This window comes from Monodon monoceros, unplaced genomic scaffold, assembly GCF_005190385.1.
Source record: "Monodon monoceros isolate NGI ecotype Baffin Bay Population unplaced genomic scaffold, NGI_Narwhal_1 Super_Scaffold_18, whole genome shotgun sequence".
Classification (NCBI taxonomy): domain Eukaryota; kingdom Metazoa; phylum Chordata; class Mammalia; order Artiodactyla; family Monodontidae; genus Monodon; species Monodon monoceros.
The window spans coordinates 22,886,192-22,905,568 of record NW_021703774.1 but is presented as its reverse complement, the minus strand read 5'-3'; the positions used below and the strand labels follow the sequence as shown (position 1 = coordinate 22,905,568).

General features: G+C 40.6%; 2 protein-coding genes across 2 annotated transcripts in view; one reads left to right on the top strand and one right to left on the bottom strand.

The window, feature by feature from the left end:
- Positions 1 to 10,092, top strand: part of LIN9 (lin-9 DREAM MuvB core complex component) — a 106,072-nt gene extending 95,980 nt beyond the window's left edge. Inside the window, exons 12-15 of the mRNA XM_029230248.1 lie at positions 2,980 to 3,105; positions 7,692 to 7,871; positions 8,031 to 8,128; positions 8,614 to 10,092. Coding sequence (XP_029086081.1) covers positions 2,980 to 3,105; positions 7,692 to 7,871; positions 8,031 to 8,128; positions 8,614 to 8,719 — 510 coding nt within the window. The 3' untranslated portion in view covers positions 8,720 to 10,092. The remainder of the gene's footprint in view (positions 1 to 2,979; positions 3,106 to 7,691; positions 7,872 to 8,030; positions 8,129 to 8,613) is intronic.
- A 5,319-nt stretch (positions 10,093 to 15,411) lies between these two features.
- Positions 15,412 to 17,285, bottom strand: MIXL1 (Mix paired-like homeobox). Its single transcript, XM_029227440.1, has 2 exons — positions 16,878 to 17,285; positions 15,412 to 15,717 (listed from the first exon to the last, which is right to left on the bottom strand). The coding sequence occupies exons 1-2, from the start codon at positions 17,283 to 17,285 to the stop codon at positions 15,412 to 15,414; spliced, it is 714 nt and encodes a 237-aa protein (XP_029083273.1).
- Between the last annotated feature and the right edge of the window lie 2,092 nt (positions 17,286 to 19,377).

The following is a 19,377-nucleotide window of genomic DNA, read 5'->3' as shown; positions in this document are numbered from 1 at the left end:
AATTGATAAAAAGCTTGTATCCAGAATATATAAAGAACTCTAAGTCAATAAGAAAAATATATGCAGCCCAATAGAAGACAGGAAAGAAAATTGAACAGATATTTTTAAAAAGAGGATATTCAAATTAGCAAAAATTTTTTTGAAAAGTAGTAACCTCAGTAGTAATTAGAGAAATGCAGATTAATACCACAGTGAGATACCACTCACACCCTCTGAAGTGGCTAATATTCAAAGACTACAGTATTAAAGATTGGTGAAGATATGAAGCAGCCAGAACTTTCTTATTCCATCAGTTTGGGAAACTATTTAGATCTATCTACTAAAATTGAACAAAGTACAAAATGTCATAGCTGCACTATTCACATTGGCCAAAACCTAGAAGCAGGCCAAATGCCCAACAACAAATAGAACAGTAGGATGTGTGAATATATCGTATTTCTACAAAGGTATAATATACAGCAATGAATGAACTAACTACAGATATACACAACAGTGTGGATGAATGTCACAAACTTAATGTTAACCGAAAGAAGCCAGTAACAAAAGACTGCATATATTGTATGATTGTATTTTATATAAAGTTCAAAAACTCGACTATAATGTTTGATGTCAGGATAATGGTTACTTTGGAGAGAGATGAAAGAGAATTGATTGTAAGGTGACACATGGAGGGCTTCTGGGGTGCTAGCAATGTTCTGTTGTTTGATCTGGGTAGCTTTTTCCCATTATCATTTTGTTGAGGTATCACTGATGTACAATAAACTATACCTGTTTAAAATGTACAGTTTGGTGGGATATATTTGTGTGTGTATACATAGACATATGCGTCCATGAAACCATCACCACAAGCTAGATAACAAATATTTCTATCTTCTCCCTTCCCCCCACCAAATTTCCCAAGCCCTTTGTAATCCATCCCTCCCTCTACTTCAGGCTCCAGCAACTACTGATCTAATTTCTATCATTATAAATTCATTTGTATTTTCTAGAATTTTATATAAATGGAATCATACAGCATGTACTCTTTTTTTGCCTGGCTCTTTTCAATCAGTATAATGAGTTTTGATTCACCCTCTTGGTTGCACGTTTCAAAGTTAGCACAATATTGTTCCTTTTTATTGCTAAGTAGTATCTCATTGTATGGCTGTAGCACAATTTGTTTATCCATTCATCTGTCAATGGACATTTGGATTGTTTACTGTTTTTAGCTATTGCAAATGAACATTCATGTGCATATGCACAAAGGTGTGCATACAAGAATGTTTATTGCAGCATTGCTTGTAATAGCAAAAAAAAAGGTGGAAACAATATGTCCATCTAAACAGGAGAGGTTAAATAAATCATGGGACAGCCATTCTTCTGGAGCACTATGTAGTTCTTTTTTTTTTTTTAATAAATTTATTTATTTATTTTTTGGCTGTGTTGGGTCTTCGTTGCTATGCACGGGCTTTCTCTAGTTGCAGCGAACAGAGGCTACTCTGTTGCAGTGTGCGGGCTTCCCATTGCGGTGGCTTCTCTTTGTTGTGAGCACAGGCTCTAGGCACGCAGGCTGCAGTAGTTGTGGCATGCAGGTTCAGTAGTTGTGGTTCGTGGGCTCTAGAGCACAGGCTCAGTAGTTGTGGCACACGGGCTTAGTTGCTCCATGGCATGTGGGATCTTCTTGGACCAGGGCTCGAACCCGTGTCCCATGCATTGGCAGACGGATTCTTAACCACTGCACCACCAGGGAAGTCCCACACTATGTAGTTCTTAAAAGCAACAAGCTAGATCTGTCTATATCAACATGGAAAGCTAAGACACATTAAGTAATTGGACAAATTGTGGAATAATATTTATATTAGGATCTCATTTTTATAAAAAGCTATACAGGGCTTCCCTGGTGGTGCAGTGGTTGAGAGTCTGCCCGCCGATGCAGGGGACACGGGTTCTTGCCCCGGTCTGGGAAGATCCCACATGCCACGGAGCGGCTGGGCCCGTGAGCCATGGCCGCTGAGCCTGTGCGTCCAGAGCCTGTGCTCCACAACGGGAGAGGCCACAACAGTGAGAGGCCCGCGTACCGCAAAACAAAAACAAAAACAGAAAAAAAAAACAAAAAAAGCTATACATATATGTGTATAAAATGCCTTGAGAAAGTGACTGGAAAGCTGCAGACCAAACTATTAATAATACTGTACTGCACATTAGAAAGTTGCTAAGAGAGTAAATCTTAAAAGTTCTCATCACAAGAAAAAAATTCTGTAACTGGTGATGGATGCTAACTGACATATTGTAGTGATCATTTTGCAATATATACAAATATAGAATCGTTATGTTGTACACGTGAAACTAATAGAATGTTGTATGTCAATTGTACCTCAGCTTAAAAAATAATTACAAAATAAAAAATAATTTTATTTTATTTTATTTATTTTTTTTTTTTTGCGATCTCTGTTTTTTAAAAAGTAAATGACAGGGACTTCCCTGGTGGCGCAGTGGTTAAGAATCCGCCTGCCAATGCAGGGGACACGGATTTGATCCCTGGTCTGGGAAGATCCCACATGCCGCGGGGCAACTAAGCCCGTGTGCCACAACTACTGAGCCTGCGTGCCACAACTACTGAAGCCTGCACGCCTAGAGCCCATGCTCCGCAACAAGAGAAGCCACTGCAGTGAGAAGCCCGCGCACCGCTACAAAGAGTAGCCCCCGCTCGCCGCAATTAGAGAAAGCCCGCGCACAGCAACAAGGACCCAACGCAGCCAAAAATAAATAAATAAATATATTTTTTTTTAAAAAGAGTAAATGACAGGCATCATGACACTCCTAAGAACCATCTCCTAAATAGCAATAATACCATTATCACATTTAAGAAGTATAACACTGAGTACAGACTGTTTTAATAACTTTTAGTCTATTTTGAGTAAGTCCAATGTCCTGTTATAAATTGAAATCACATTGTTAAAAAAAATTTATCAAAATCTGACTTTTTTTTTTTCTTCTCAGAAATCATATTCCATGCCCATTAGCATTGAATTTCAGCGGAGATATGCAACAATTGTTCTAGAGCTTGAACAACTGAACAAGGACCTAAACAAAGTTTTGCATAAAGTTCAACAGTACTGCTATGAGGTAGGTAATTTGTATGAATTTCCCTTGTGACCTCCAGTCTTTTTTTTTTTTCCACTCTTATCTGAAGCTTAATACTGTTACCATCACATTTTAGAAAATCCAAATTAAGCCAAGATCCTGTAGCAGAACCATATTTTATATATATTTCTATTCCTTACAGCATCAGTATTGAAGAGTGCTTTATACACAGTGAGCTATCAATTCTGTTGGTTTTCTGTTTGTTTGAATTACAAATGATTATATTATAGCTCTCCTGAAATTTAGAAACATCCAGAAAAATAATTTCTTTTAATTCCACTACCCCAAAGACTATATTTTGGTTTACTTCCTCCTAATTTTTTTTTTTTTACCATACATGCTTTTTCTCTCAAAGTTATGATCATGCTGTGTATATAATTTTGTTTGTTCCTTTTTAAACTTTATATTTGGGAATTCCCTGGTTCAAACTCCGTGTTTTCACTGCCAAGGGCCCAGGTTCAATCCCTGGTCAGGGAACTAAGATCCCGCAAGCCATGCGGCGTGGCCAAAACAATTTAAAAAATAAATAAAAATTAAAAAAATAAACTTTACATTAGAACTATAGATTCTTGAACTTCAGTCACATAGATTATAGGGTTATTTGTGAATTATCATTATTGTTATCATGCACATATAATTATATATATGAAGGTGGTTCAACAGGTTCACCTAAAATTTGAGTTTCTTACTGAAAGGTAAGAATTAGATGATTGTGATGAGTTTAGTGTGCTCCTGCATTTGCTTTCTTAGAGGCTGTATATTTCCAGTAAAGCCACTCTTATTTTTTTTTTCAAGTATAGTTGATTTACAATGTTTCAGGTGTACAGCAAAGTAATTCAGATACATATATATATGTATCTGAATTATATATATATATATTATATATAATTATATATATTCTTTTTCAGATTCTTTTCCATTATAGGTTATTACAAGATATTGAATATAGTTCCCTGTGCTATATAGTAGGTCCTTACTGTTTATCTGTTTTATATATGGTAGTGTATATCTATTAATCCCAAATTCCTAATTTATCCTTCCCCCACCCCTTGGGAAACCCTTTGGTAAACCTTTATATGTCCCCTTTTCTGTGTCTGTGAGTCTATTTCTGTTTTGTAAATAAGTTTATTTATATCATTTTTTAATCTTTTTTTGGTATCATTTTTTTAGATTCCATGTTTAAGTGATATCATATGATCTTTGTCTTTATCTGTCTGACTTACTTCACTTATGATTATCTCTAGGTCCATCCATGTTGCTGCAAATGGCATTATTGCATTCTTTTTTATGGCTGAGTTATATTCCATTGTATGTATGTACCACATCTTCTTGTTTTGTTCTGTTTTGTTTTTTTCTTATATTATACCACATCTTCTTTATCCATTCATCTGCTGATGGACATTTAGGTTGTTTCCATGTCTTGGCTGTTGTAAATAGTGCTGCTGTGAACATTGGGGTGCATGTATCTTTTTGAATTAGAGTTTTCATCTTTTCTGGATATATGCCCAGGAGTGGGATTGCTGGATCAAAATGGTAACTCTATTTTTAGTTTTTTAAGGAACCTCCATACCATTCTCCATACTAGCTGTACCAATTTATATTCTCACCAACAGTGTCTGAAGGTACCCCTTTCTCCACACCCGCTCCAGCACTTATTATTTATAGAATTTTTGATGATGGCCATTCTGACCAGTGTGAGGTGATACCTCATTGTAGTTTTGATTTGCATTTCTCTGATAATTAGAAATATGGAGCATCTTTTCATGTTCCTGTTGGCCATCTGAATGTCGTCTTTGGAGAAATGTCTCTTTAGATCTTCTGCCCATGTTTTTATTGGGTTGTTTGCTTTTTGATATTGAGCTGTATAAGCTGTTTGTATATTTCGGAAATTAATCCCTTGTTGGTTGCATTGTTTGCAAATATTTTCTCCCATTCAGTAGGTTGTCTTTTTGTTTTATTTAGTTTCTTTTGCTGTGCAAAAGCTCTTAAGTTTAATTAGGTCCCATTTGTTTATTTTGCTTTTGTTTCCATTACTGTAGGACGATCCAAAAAAATATTGCTGCAATTTATGTCAAAGAGTGTTCTGCCTATGTTTTCCTCTACGAGTTTTATAGTATCTGGTCTTACATTTAGGTCTTTAATTCATTTTGAGTTTATTTTTGTATATGGTGTTAAAGAATGTTCTAATTTTGTTATTTTACATGTAGCTGTCCATTTTTCCCAGCACCATTTATTGAAGAGACTGCCTTTTCTCGATTGTATATTCTTGCCTCTTTGTTGTAAATTAATTGACCATAAGTGCATGGGTTTATTTAAAGCCATCTCTATTTGTGATATCAGATTCTTAAATAGTTTTTTATGACACTAGCCTCATAGATAAGTCCCAAAGATCTGCCATTGGTGATGTTATCAATCCACTTGAATAGAACTGAGGGAAATGAACTGTGATTACCTGTATCTAAACTCTGAGTATATTTTGCTCATTCCTTTAGCCATCCATTATCATTTATTTTTATTTTCCGGGTAATTGTCATTTACCTACATAGCAATATGTGTGTCCTAGCAAATAGAGTTCTCCCCATGGACTAGCAACCATCCACAAGAGGTGCAAACCAAGCAGTCCAAGATAACATATAACAAAACATGCAGAAGTGGATTGCTCACCAGTCTTTTTGTATCTCATTATGTACACAAGGCCATATGTGATAGGCTCATTTCCTAATGGAGTAAAATGATTTAATTTTCACAAAGTTCTTATGGAAGTACAATATTGATTTTAAAATAAGAACAAGCAAGTCTACTTCTAAATATATACCAAATATATGTGAACGTGTATTTACCAAAAGATATACACTAGAATATACATAGCATCACTGTTCATTATAGCCAGAAATTAGTAATTACCCAAATACCCATCAATACTAGAATGAATCATATAATATAATATAATATACAATGGAATTCTCAGCAATAAGAATGAATGAGCTCTGGGACTTCCCTGGCGGTCCAGTGGTTAAGACTTTGCCTTCCAGTGCAGGGGGTGCAGGTTCAACCCCTGGTCAGGGAGCTAAGATCCCACGTGCCTTGCAGCCAAAAAACCAAAACATAAAACAAAAGCAATACTGTAACAGACTCAATAAAGACTTCTTTAAAAAAATAGTCCACATCAAAAAAAAATCTTAGGAAAAAAAAATGAATGAATGAACTCAACTACTCACAACACTATGGATGAACTCACACATATGTGAACATATTTGTTCATATGTAAATATTGAACAGATAAAGTCAGACACAAAAGAATATATGATGCATGATTCCGTTTATGTAAAAGTCAAAAGCCAGCAAAAGCCAACATACAATACTAGAAGTCAGGATGGTGGTTACCCTTGGAGTATTCTACTGGAAGATGACAGTTGGTCTCTGAGGCGCTGGTGATGTTCCATTTTAATCTCGATGCTGATTTCTCATGTTTGATCTGTGAAAATTCATTAACCCATACACTTTAGGATTTGTATCCTTTTATATGTTTATGTATACTTCAATTTAAAAAAAACTTTTAAGTGTTAGAAGACAAGGTTCATCACTGCAGTGTTACTGATAATCGCAAAATATTAGAAAAAACCTAAACGCCCATACATAGGGAGTTGGCTAAACTTATGGCACATCCCATGGTGGAGCAGTGTGCTGCTCTAAGAATGATCAAGGAGGCTCTCTGGGATGATTAGGAGGCACATGGCTACCTTAACCGAGGTGACCGGAGGTAACAGCAGCAGTAGTGGGACAGATAAACATCATGCACTCCCTGATCACCATGCACTGACAAGAACTCAACATCACTTTTGTGCTGTTCCTGCCAAACATGTATAACCTTAGTCTAATCAAAAGGAGACAGACAGACCCACACTGAGGGATATTATGCAAAATAATTGGCTGGTGCTGTTCAGAAATATCAAGGTCATGAAAGACCGAGGAACTGTTCCAGAGTAAAGAAGTCTAGAGAAACAGGACAACCAAATGTTTTCGGGGAAAAACTAGCTATGTGTTGGGACAGTTGATGAAATCTGAATGTAGACTGTTAGAAAATAGCATTATAAATAGTGCTAAATTCCTGATTGTGATCACTGCACTGTGATTATGTAAGAGAGTATCCTTGGACTTAGGAAATACAAACTGGAGCATTTAGGGGTAAAGAGGCACAGTGTTTGCAACTTATTCTCAAATAGTTAAGAGAAAAAAAATTATATACAGACAGAGAAAGATCAAGTGTTAAGTCAAACAGTAAACCATAAGCAGTTAGTGAATCTGGGTAAAAGGTTATCAAGAGTTTTTTGTTCTATTCTTTTTTAGAAGTTTTAAAGTATCTCAAAATTAAAAGTTACCAAAAATATAAAACAAATCAGAAAGAAAATACAGTTAGAGGAGAAAAAACCTCTAAGGTAAGAGTGAGCATCATTTTTGTTATAAATGCTAGATTTATAAAAATCTTAACCTGAAAACAGGGCACAAACACACAGAAGTTATCATGGCCTTATGAATGTACATTTTATGTTTTAATCATCTGTATTCAGCTTGCTCCAGACCAAGGGCTCCAGCCTGCAGATCAGCCGACAGATATGAGACGAAGGTGTGAGGAAGAGGCACAGGAGATTGTTCGGCATGCAAATTCCTCAACAGGACAGCCCTGTGTTGAAAATGAAAATCTGACAGACTTAATCTCCAGGCTTACAGCTATTTTATTACAAATTAAGGTAAATTTCGGAGAAAATATTAAGAATATTTTCTTAATTTTGACACCTAAACAAACTATGCTAATTTGTTGCTAAAAAATTAAACTGTATACTAGAGCAGGGTGTTTGTCTGTATCTGAACTATAATTCGATTAAATTTTGAAATATTTTTTCCTTTAGTGTCTGGCAGAAGGAGGAGACCTGAATTCCTTTGAATTTAAATCACTTACAGATTCATTAAATGATATCAAGAGTACAATAGATGCTTCTAATATCAGGTAATTCATTAGATGTATTCTAATTATTTTTATATTAAATTCATAATGATTTCCAGTATAAGCTTTAAGACTTTTACATATTTATGAAGTACTCATATGATTTTTATCCTTGAAATAAATTGAGCTTTTCGGTTATATCCAGTCTATTGACAGAGTAGAATTTTCAGATGGATTTTTTTATACAAAGGAATCAGAAGACATAATATTTAGGTTTGGAATTAGCATGGATTTCAACTTAGAGAGATTCCCAAAGAGAGATTCGTCCTCCTTTTCCAGTACTCCTGTGGCTTCTTTGCTTCTTTCAAATATACTTTTTCAATTATTACTGAAGTAGAATTATGGCTAATGTAAAGGGAAGATTTCTTACTTACCTGGGGTCATTATCTTAGCTATTTCCTAACAGCAATTCAGCTCTACCTTTTTTAAAAATTGTTTTTCTTCATTTTGTGAGATAATGTAGCTAACCATGTTTCTTCTTTCTTTAGTTGCTTTCAGAATAATGTAGAAATTCATGTTGCACATATTCAGAGTGGCCTGAGCCAGATGGGAAACTTACATGCCTTTGCAGCAAATAACACCAACAGAGACTGAATAGAAGATTTAATTATTCCAACTGCATAGGACATTGTTTTTGAGAAGTTCTCTTCCTTTATATAGGCTTCCAACACCAAATAACCTAACTGCTGGAAAACAAGGGAAATTTAAATCTCCAAGTAAGGCATTTTAATATACTGTGCTGCTTCTTAAACCAGCATTGCTGACCAGCATTATATTTATTTTTCTTTTATTACTCAGCTGCAGTAGCACCGCTTTTGTTACATATGTTTATTAGCAAGTACTTTTAAACTGAAAATGTCTGAACATAATATAATTTTATGGAAGAATATGTTGACCATCTTTTTAACGTGCATGAATTCAACCCAACCCATGCAGACAACTACTGCAATGGAGAACGTGAAGAAACATGGTCTTTTTGTGCATTATGCATGGCAATGTGGAAATTCCATCTAGAAAATTACAACTCCAGTTCATTTAGTTGATCACCACCTCAGTCTTCAAAAGATAACATCATGAGATATGGGAAGTCCTCATTTTTAGGAAGCCACTGGAATATAGGTGGGAAATATGGACTTTACAAGTATATATGATATATACTTGCAATGTGACATGGTTCTATAGATCATTTTATAATAATAAATATTTTAATTTATCATAATTTATAAAAGAAACCTTTGTTGTTTGTCTGTTGAAAGAAAATGAAGGAGCAGGAAAGAAACATTACTGCAAGATGCTTAATTTCAGCAAATGGATTTGGCATGTCTCTTCCCATCAATTCAGGGGAAGATGTGCTATTGTTATGGGATTTATTTTTAAAAAAAAAAAGACTGATAACACACTATTTTCATATTTTTTGTTTATTTGCACAACTCTTGAACCAGATTACTGGTTAAAATCCAACAGTTACACAATTTTTAAAGTAAAAAGATTTTATAAGGAAAACAAATATAATAGCCAGTGCTAGGAAAAGGAGAAAAAGGTTTGTATTTGGTTGTGGGTTTTTGGTTTTTTAAGGAAAACCCTGCCTAAGATGTTAATCTTGTAAAAAGTGTGTATTTGGAATTTTCTCTGTTTTAATATAGAATATTATAAAGTCAAAATAAAATGAATTGTTTTCAGATTTGGAGTTAAAGATATAGCTGTAGAAGTGGCTTTGATTCTTTTAGATGTCTCATAAAATGAGACTTTTTATATGTTAATGTATAATAAAACTGAAACAAGATTATTTTCCATTTGAAATTTTTGTATAGTTTAAAAATGCTTCCATATTCTTTGTTGGTATTGTGCCACTGCAGAACTTTAGTGCAGAGTTTATATTTAGCTAAACTGTTATGTTAATTAAGAAATGCATAAATCTTTTATTCTTAATATTTGTAATTCTAAATAAATTGATCTATGAAAATTAATATGATCTACATTTTCATTTAATTAATACAAGTTGGTAAGTATTCCTTCTATTTAAAAAGTTTTTAAAAATTATCATTTCCACTAAATTATATTTTTAGGAAAAACGGTACAGATTAATTACCAAGTCATTTTAAATTAAAATATCATTAGGGTTTTTTTTTTCCCATCACTGAGTAATCACTGTGGAAAACACTAAGCAAGTAAGTTACTTGGCTTACTATATAGACCTAGAGAAGGGTTTATTTTTATTTTTTTTTTTTTGCGGTACACGGGCCTCTCACCGTTGTGGCCTCTCCCATTGCAGAGCACAGGCTCCGGACGCACAGGCTCAGCGGCCATGGCTCATGGGCCCAGCCGCTCCACGGCACGTGGGATCTTCCCGGACCGGGGCACGAACCCGTGTCCCCTGCATCGGCAGGCGGACTCTTAACCACTGTGCCACCAGGGAAGCCCAAGGATTTATTTTTTAATATATTCTGCCTAGACCTAGGTAAGCATTTTTTACATTTTTTCTTTTACATTTCTTAAGGCTAACTTGTCACACTTAAATTATACCTCGTCATTGTAAAGCAATTATACTCCAATAAAGATGTTAAAAAAATAATAAAATAAATTATACATGATTTTGCACATATTTAATTAAGCATTGTCCGTATCTTTCAGTGCCATCATGTGTTGATGGCAAGAACTGTGCCTAAGAATATATTTGAATTTTATTTTTGTGTAAGGAAGAAGAAATCTATATAATTCAAAGTAGTCATTTGGGGTCAGCTGTACATTCATTTAAATGATGCTGCCACTGCCTAACACATTTTTGGAGCTCCAAAGAAAACTATCAAAGCCAGATTGAGTGAGCAAGCAAGCATATCAGGTGTTAACGCAGATTTGGTTCTAAATTACTGTTAGTTCCAAAAATCAGATTCACTTGCTACCGTTGAGAATCTACAAAACAACTTGCCAATTAAAATTTTTTTTCCCTTGAATTCATGCACTTCTCTCCATCTACACTATCACCAGTACTCTTAGCCCAGCTGCCATCATCACTAGCCTGGAACACAGCAGTTATTTCCTAACTTACCTCCCAGTAGCCACTCAGCTCTCCTCAGATGCAGCCAGAGCGACACTCTTAGAACACAGGACTGGTCACGTTATCCCCATCTGAAGTCTTACGGCTCTCGGGACAATTTCAGAACTCTCTTACAAGACCTACACAGCCAGGCATGATCTAGCCTCCCCTACAATTTCTCCATCCTGCTCCTTACTCCACAGGGCCTTTGCACACTCAGTGACCTCTGTGTTCCCTCTTCTTTTACCTTGGTAACTCCTGATCATCCTACAGATCTTACCTTCAGCATCACTTTCTTAGGGAAGTTTTATTTGACCACAACACATCATCTACAGGTCTTCGTGTACCCCTCCTTCCAGCACTTTGTCACATTTGCAATTTTATATTTCTTCTTTTGTCTCCATACTAGCCTCTTTGGTCCATGAGGGGAGGGACCGTTGCTGGTTTTGCTTACCATTTTATTTCCAGGCCCTGATAAAGTACCTTTTACAGGCACCAAATATTTGTGGAACAAATGAACAAATAAGAGTCTCAAAAGAGCTCTAAGCAACATTAGTGTCACTGGAGTAAAAGTATCGTCCTCCATGATGATTGTTTTGAAAGATGAGACAGTACTCACTTGGGTGTACAAATTCTGCTTAAGGAGTTGCCTTTAAACCTGTCACGTTATCATTAGTCCTAACTAAAAAGGCCAGGTCAATATAGCAGGCATTATATGGTGGTGAATAAAATGGTGGACTGAGTTAGTCCTAGATTTGTGTCCAGGCCGTCATTTATTAGCTGTGTGATTTGTCAACCACTACTTAAAATTCGTAGTCTTTAAAACAATAATAGTCCCTACCTTATATGGCAGTTGTGAGGAATAAACATATAGTGCCTATAATAGATACATTTAGCAGTTAGGGTCTCCTAAGAGCTTGAGAGGGGTACAAATCACTGTTCTTAGAGGATCCCACATTAAAACTTGTGGCAATATTTAAATATTTGTAGATTTTCTAAACTCTTCACTGGGGAAAGCAGAACATAACACAATGTAAATGCAATGATAAAGTTAGTAAGCTAATTACCATGTTTCCTTTAAATGTGATCCTTAGTGGACTGCAAGTTTGTTTTTTTTTTTAAGTCATTTGCTTATCTTTATTTGAGAACATCCAGGAAAAGTAAGAATGGAAAGAAAATAAAGACCGAATGTTTTAAGTTTTTCATGTAAAATGTGTTGAAATTGTCTTTCTAGCTTTTTAGAATTTATATTTAGTATTTATAATTAAAGTGATTCAAAATTCAGGAATGTTTATGCCAGTGACTTAAGTAATCATTTATGATGAAATAAAAATATCCTGATACACGAATGTTTAAGTGAAATAAAGTAGTGTAAATGTTTTTTTATAATGGTTTCTTTCCCTAACAACAAAAAAAAAACAACAAAAATCTTCACATTGCCTATAGATAAGAAAGAAGTGGTTTGTACTTCACTAACTTTAGTAGGAGTGTTTCTATTACTTTTTTTTTTCTATTACTGTTTAAAATAAAGCAATTAGTTGCTGATGTAACTGAAAAGTTAATCTGGTGCTGGGACAGTTTGACAGACAGACAAATGAGACTTGCCCCCCACCTCACACCATATTCAGAAGTCAAGTCCAGGTGGACTGAAAGCCTAAACAGAAAAGGCCACTGTAGGACGACAACCCAGGAAAATACCTTTATAATCCAGGAGCAGGAAAGATGTCTTCAACTGGATGCACAACGTGCTAACAATAAAGGAAAAGTCTGATACACAGTTGACCCTTGAACATGGTGTGGGGAGGGCGTTTAGGGGCCAACCCTCCCTGCCATAGGAAATCCCTGTGTAACTTCACAGTCATCCCTCCTATATGTAGTTCCTCCTTGTCTGTGGTTCCACATCTTCAGATTCAACTGTCCAGAGATGGTGCAGTACTGTAGTATTTTCTGGTACAAGTGGGGAAACAGACATGAACAGGAGGCGACACGCACCCACTTGGCTGCAGACCCAAGCTTTGGGGAGGACGGGGCCCCTGCCCTGCGCTTCCCCCAGCGGGCGTCTCTCCCCAGCAAGGGACTGTAAGTTAATTATTGTATGTCTCTCAGTTGTGAGTGTATTTATGTCGTCTCATTTGGCCTTGTCACAAGGCTAAATGCAAAGGAAGGGCTCTGTGATTGTGAGACTTCCTGGCCACCCCGGGGGCAGGCCCCGAGCACGATGTTTGGCACATAACAAGCACTGAAAATGGTAAGAGCTAATGTTTATCGTTTCATTTTTGGTTTCAGACAGCTTCTAAGGGTTCAGAAGGCAAGTGTGCTACGAAAGCCTGAACTATGTCCTGGTTGCTTTCTTTTTTTTTTTTTTTTTTGCGGTACGTGGGCCTCTGTCGTGGCCTCTCCCGTTGCAGAGCACAGGATCAGCGGCCATGGCTCACGGGCCCAGCCGCTCCACGGCATGTGGGATCTTCCCGGACCGGGGCACGAACTCGTGTCCCCCGCATCGGCAGGTGGACTCTCAACCACTGCGCCACCAGGGAAGCCCATGTCCTGGTTGCTTTTAATAGTGGATTTGCTACTCTGAAAAGTGCAAGCCATTTTACACCTCTATGAAAATCAGGGTAACTGGCATGTATGATGTCTGAGACATTCAGCATAGCTCTGACTCTTCTAGGAATCATCAAGACCTGAGTCCTGGGGAATTCCCTGGCGGTCCGGTGGTTAGGACTCCACACTTTCACTGCCAAGGGCCCGGGTTCAATCCCTGGTCGGGGAACTAAGATCCTGCAAGTTGCGTGGCATAGCCAAAAGAAAAAAAAAAATTCCATTACAAAAAAAAAAAAAAAAAGACAAACCTGAGTCCTGGCCCGAGCCATGGCTTCTCATGAGCTGCCTCCAAAGCACAGTTTACAGAGAAACCTCACCTATGATTACCTCATATACAAACAGTTTCCTTTTGTCCTTAGGAGTTTGAAAACCCTCAAAACCTCGAAGCAATAATTTATCTTGGGCTAACTTAGTAATTTACATACATTCTTATCATATAAATTGGGAAAGAGAAATCTCCTGAAACCAGAAGACTCATGTTACTAAACTTTGAACAAGCTGGATAGACTTTTAACCAAGTTAAATTCCTCAGCACAGTGGCCTGCTGATACCATGATTACTGGCTTTATAAACTACATTTGCAGAAACTTTTCTTTTAGAAATGTTTCTCATGACCACAAAATATGTACTGAGCAGTTATGGAGTGAAGCGCTGTACTAAGTGCTATCTAAAGGACAGAACTCATTTAAATAGAATTACAATGAGACATTGGTGGAAAACATTTAATAATAATAAACTGAAGTTGCACAGAAGTACAATAACAAGTGCTAAGGGTAATGCTGCAGTGATTGAAGTAACAGGTACAAAATGAGGATTAGAAAAAGTTACAGCCTTCAGAAGGAGGGAGGTCTAGAGTGTTTTGAAAGAGACAGGTTATTCATTTGGTTCTAAAACTGAAAGGAGTGGCTTTGAGACAGAGGCATATATATATCGTGGATGGGTGACCCTAAGAAGATGCGCATAATGGTCCTGTAGGCTATCAATGTCCATTATCTGGAAGGGTAACCAAAACATTTTTATAATTTGGTAGCAGCTGGAGGCTACTACAGATTTCTAGAGAGCAGTTTTTTTAAATCTGAGAAACGTGAGGCAGGGGGCTCTTAAATAATCTGGATGCAGAATCACCGGCGCTACGAATGAGCATAAAGATGTCAGGCCAAATTTAAAGAGTAGTGAATCTTGATGACAGGATGAGGATTGAAGGAGCTGGGTTAACATGAGTCTAAGGGTATAAGCCTTGGAGGAGCCATATGAAGACAGCAGCTATTAAGCACAAGGGGAAACTGAGTCGAACCAAGGCGTTCTTGTGAAGATAGTTCTGAAAAACTAGTTCAAAAAAATACCAACAGGACTGGTAGGAAAGAGCAGGTATGCAGACCAAAATGAAAGTGCAGATTTGGAGATGCACTGGTAAAAAATGCCATAACTCCTAGGGGGTGTGTACTATAAAGAAAGAACAGGCCATGGGCAAAAGTTCATGGGCAAAAGGGGAAGAAGCTTCACAGGTGAGAGATGACCCAAAACCATTACCAAGGTTAACATGGATGAGTCCTTAACATGGAAGCCAGAAAGGATGGTATTCTGATGTGTGTCTCCCTGGCTGTCAGTCATGGTTCCTCTGAACTTATCCTGAATTCTCCCAGACTCCTCAAGAGTTACCAAAGGCAGAAAAGATGTGTTCCTCCCATGAGTCCAGCTTTGAACCAATGTCTTCAGAGAGAGGAGAATAGGTTTCAAAATTCTGAGCTTGGGAGCTAGGGTTGGAGATGTCTCCTCCAACCTTGTTGGGATCCGGCAGGCAGTTCACATCTACCTCCAGAGGCAGCTGGGGCTTCAAATATTCTGCTTCAGTTTCACAAGCAGAGTGATGGAGGAAAAGCTCTGGCCTGGCTGAAGGCTGAAAGGATTTCCCGCTCTGACGACGCGACTTGGCGCGCCTGTTCTGGAACCACACCTGGAAGGGGGGAGAGAGAAACTGCTTTTGGTTGGAGTCCTCATAGTTCATTATAAATTCCAGTTTAACATGCCCTGGCTCCCTGCTCCCGAACCTTATGGTTTTCACAGAACACTTCACAAATCAGAGCACCTAGCTTTCTCGGCCTCACCATTCCCAGATGCAAAATTGGAATAATACCTAGTTCTAGCTATACTTTATATAGGGACATCTGCAATGAAAAATGAGGCCACAGAAATAGCAGCACTTAAGAATTTTAGGAAAAAATGCTACTATGCTTAAAGATGATAGCCCTTAAAAGAATTTGGAAAATTAGGGGTTTTTTTCTTTTTTGGTACGCGGGCCTCCCACTGTTGTGGCCTCTCCCGTTGCGGAGCACAGGCTCTGGACGCGCAGGCTCAGCGGCCATGGCTCACGGGCCCAGCCGCTCCACGGCATGTGGGATCATTCCCGGACCGGGGCACGAACCCGTGTCACCTGCACCAGCAGGCGGACTCTCAACCACTGCGCCACCAGGGAAGCCCTGGAAAATTAGGTTTTGAAAGTGTACTCCCTTGTCAAATTATTTAAGGAGGCATTTTGCTCAGTGGACTACATTCACTTACATGAATAAATTTTTCAGCTCACTATTTCCCCACAAATACCGAGGAACCTGTCTTTATTACTTTAGGCAACAAACGCACCTTGCGCTAGATTTTTCAAACTCTGACGAGAAGCTCCACATGCTTCAGGCTTTACCCCAAGACGTTACATCCTTTACAACCCACATTGCAGACCCAATACCTGCCAAGAAAGTGGCCTAGGGGCCCAGGGGGCAACTTGGTGAGCCAGCAGGAGGAAACACCAACTGTGCCTCATCTGTCCCTTCTTCCTGGATAAGGAAAAAGTGTGAAAATACTTCCTATTACCTTCCTGCTGAGGATTTACTTTCTGACCATTTCAAAGAGACCAGATAGCCTCCGCGGAGGGGCCCTTATTATCCTCAGCAATGAGAGGCAGAAGTCATTGAGCGTGCAGCTGAATTATTTCATTTAAGCCTCACAATCACCGTAGGCAAGTACTGGTTTTACAGCCTAGGACACCGAGGCTCAAGGGAAGGAACTTGCCCAACGTCAAGCAAGTAGCACCGGCGAACGTGCCGGCCCGCCGCGGCCGCTCACCTGGATCCTGGACTCCGGGAGCAAAGTGAGCGCGGCCAGGCGCTCACGCAGGTGGATGTCGGGGTACATGGTCCGGCGGAAGACGAGCTCCAGCAGCTGCAGCTGCTCGGGTCTGAACGACGTGCGCTTTCGGCGCTGCGACGCCGACGGGACGGCCGCGCCTTTAGGGGGCGCAGGCGGGCCCAGGGCGGCGGAGGGCGGCGCCGCGGGCCCGGGACCCCTACCAAGAAAGCCGGCGAAGGCCACCGGGGCGCCGCGCTCCGGACCGGGGCCCGAGGGACGCGCGGGGAGCAGAGCAGCCGCGGGGTTCGGGGTCGGCAGGAACGCCCCGCCGGGGTGGGCAGGCCGGTAGGCGGGGGGCGCGGCGATCTCCCCGAACTGGAGCTGGCTGGGCTCAGCTGCGGCCATCGCTGCCGGACCCCAGTGCGCCGCCGGGAGGGGCACGGCCTCTAGTTATACCGGCCCCGGGGCTGAGGGAGGGGGCCCGGTGTGGCGGCGCGATCAAAAGGGTGGACGCGGGGAGGCCCGTGTCTCTTCGGGGTGCGAGCCCGCCCCCCGCCCCGCCAGACGCCGGTGGGGAATAATCGCTTCCGCTGCCCGTGGGATGGAGGGAGGAAGGCGTGAACTTGGGCCGGGGCCCCCTCCGACCCCTCCCCCGTTCATCCGCCCCGCCAGCCCCGCCACCGCCACCGCAATCCACATCCCCCAGAGCAGGTCTGCCCCGGGAGCGCGGCGGCCAGGGGCCCCTCGAGTGCGTGGGCGGAGTGCGGGCAGAACCGCCCTCCTCTGGGGTCAGGTCACCCACTCAGGGCGGCGAGGGCCGGGGGCCGCCTCTCTCTCGCACGGCCAGGTCAGTGAGCCTTTGCCCGCTGCCCCGTCTGTCGTCAGCAAAGGTATTTATTTACCCCCCCCTGCTATGTGCTAGACCCTGTACCAGGTTGGTCAAACAGCCCAGCCCCTGTCCTCCGCAAGCCTCCCTAACAAATCCTGAATCAGAAGAAGGGGGTGCAGATAAAGAGACCTTAAAGAGAGGCAGTAAACTCACCTTGGAGGGGAGGAGACCTTTTGTCTGGAATGTCCCTGTAGGCTTAGGAATAAGGGTACCCTAGGCACAGCAGGGTTGAGAATATGCCTTTCTAGACTCATTTATTGACTCCTGATCTGGCCTTTCTGCAGATAGCCAACAATGCTCAAGACGCGTCTGAGCTGGAAGGGAGGAGATGAAAGGGGCACCACCAAGTTTCCACTCTCTCTTGCCTCTGCCTTTTGGTCCTCATTTAAGGTTCCCGTTTTACCCAGATTGGTACTGTGGTTACGGTTTATGTATCTGCTTCCCCTCCTAGATTGTAAAGACTTAACAGGAACCACTTCTCTCATTCAAGTCTGAGTGTCTGCTTTGTACATCTACTATGCATAAGGTGCTATGCATAAGGCACCAATTAACATCTGTTGAATTGGATGCCACTGAATTCACTTTATAGAAACTCATGGTCCAGTATGGGAACTGCTCCACCAGAGTGCACGTCCTCAGGAGAGGAACCCAAAGGCCTGGGTCTTCTTGCTCCCGGAACCTGAGCCCTGATTTCACCAGGACCATTTACTGTCACTGACTCAGAGAGGGCTCTGAGTTGGGAGGGTCTCTTAGGCTACAGTCCCCACCTGTCTCTATCCATTCTAGAATGCTACAAGACAGCCTCAGGAAGACCTTGGATATTTTCGTCCTGGATGGACTTTCCAGGTGTCAAAGCAAAAAGGATTCTTGGGGCAGCTGCAACGAGGAGCCCTGTGCTTGATTCTCTCCCTGTGGGGATAGAGGATAGGGTCGGGGACCGTGTCCCAGAGCCCTTGCGCAGCCCCCGAGGCTCTTGTAGGCAGTCTGACCATTCTCACAACTGCACCCACCCCTTACCCCGTCTTTCTCTTTCTCCCTTCTCCTCCCTTCCTCCCTTATTCCTTAGCCAGGTCATTGGGGTTTTTAGGCAGAGGATGTATGGGATGGGAGGTCAGACCCTCTTATTTTACTATGCTCCTTCATTCATTAATTCAAAAACCATTTTTGTAGTGTCACTGTACTAGGCTGTGCTTTACTTACGTACCTATGAAGTAGGTATTCCTATCCCAGTTTTACAGATCAAGAAACACTCCACAATCTAGACGAGGCCCAAATGACTCCAAAGGCACTGTGCCAAGCTGGTCTCCAGACATGACCCCCGGGGGCCCTGCTGAGCTCCCCTGCCAGCCTCAGAGGAGCGAGAAGCCCCCTGGCCCTCTCCAGTCCCAGGGTTGTTCTCTTCCAGGCACATTGGGCCCATTGGGTTCCCAGTCATAGGTAGAGGTGATGAAGCCAGATCCACGCAGACCCCGAGTTCCACTGCTGTCGCTCTGAGATCAGGAGGCCAACCACGCAAGGAAAGCAGAGGTTTGCCGGCTGCTGGCTGCCAGCTGAGGTTTAAGAGCCAGATGGCCCAGCAACCCAGTAACTCTGCCCACGGGTCAAGAG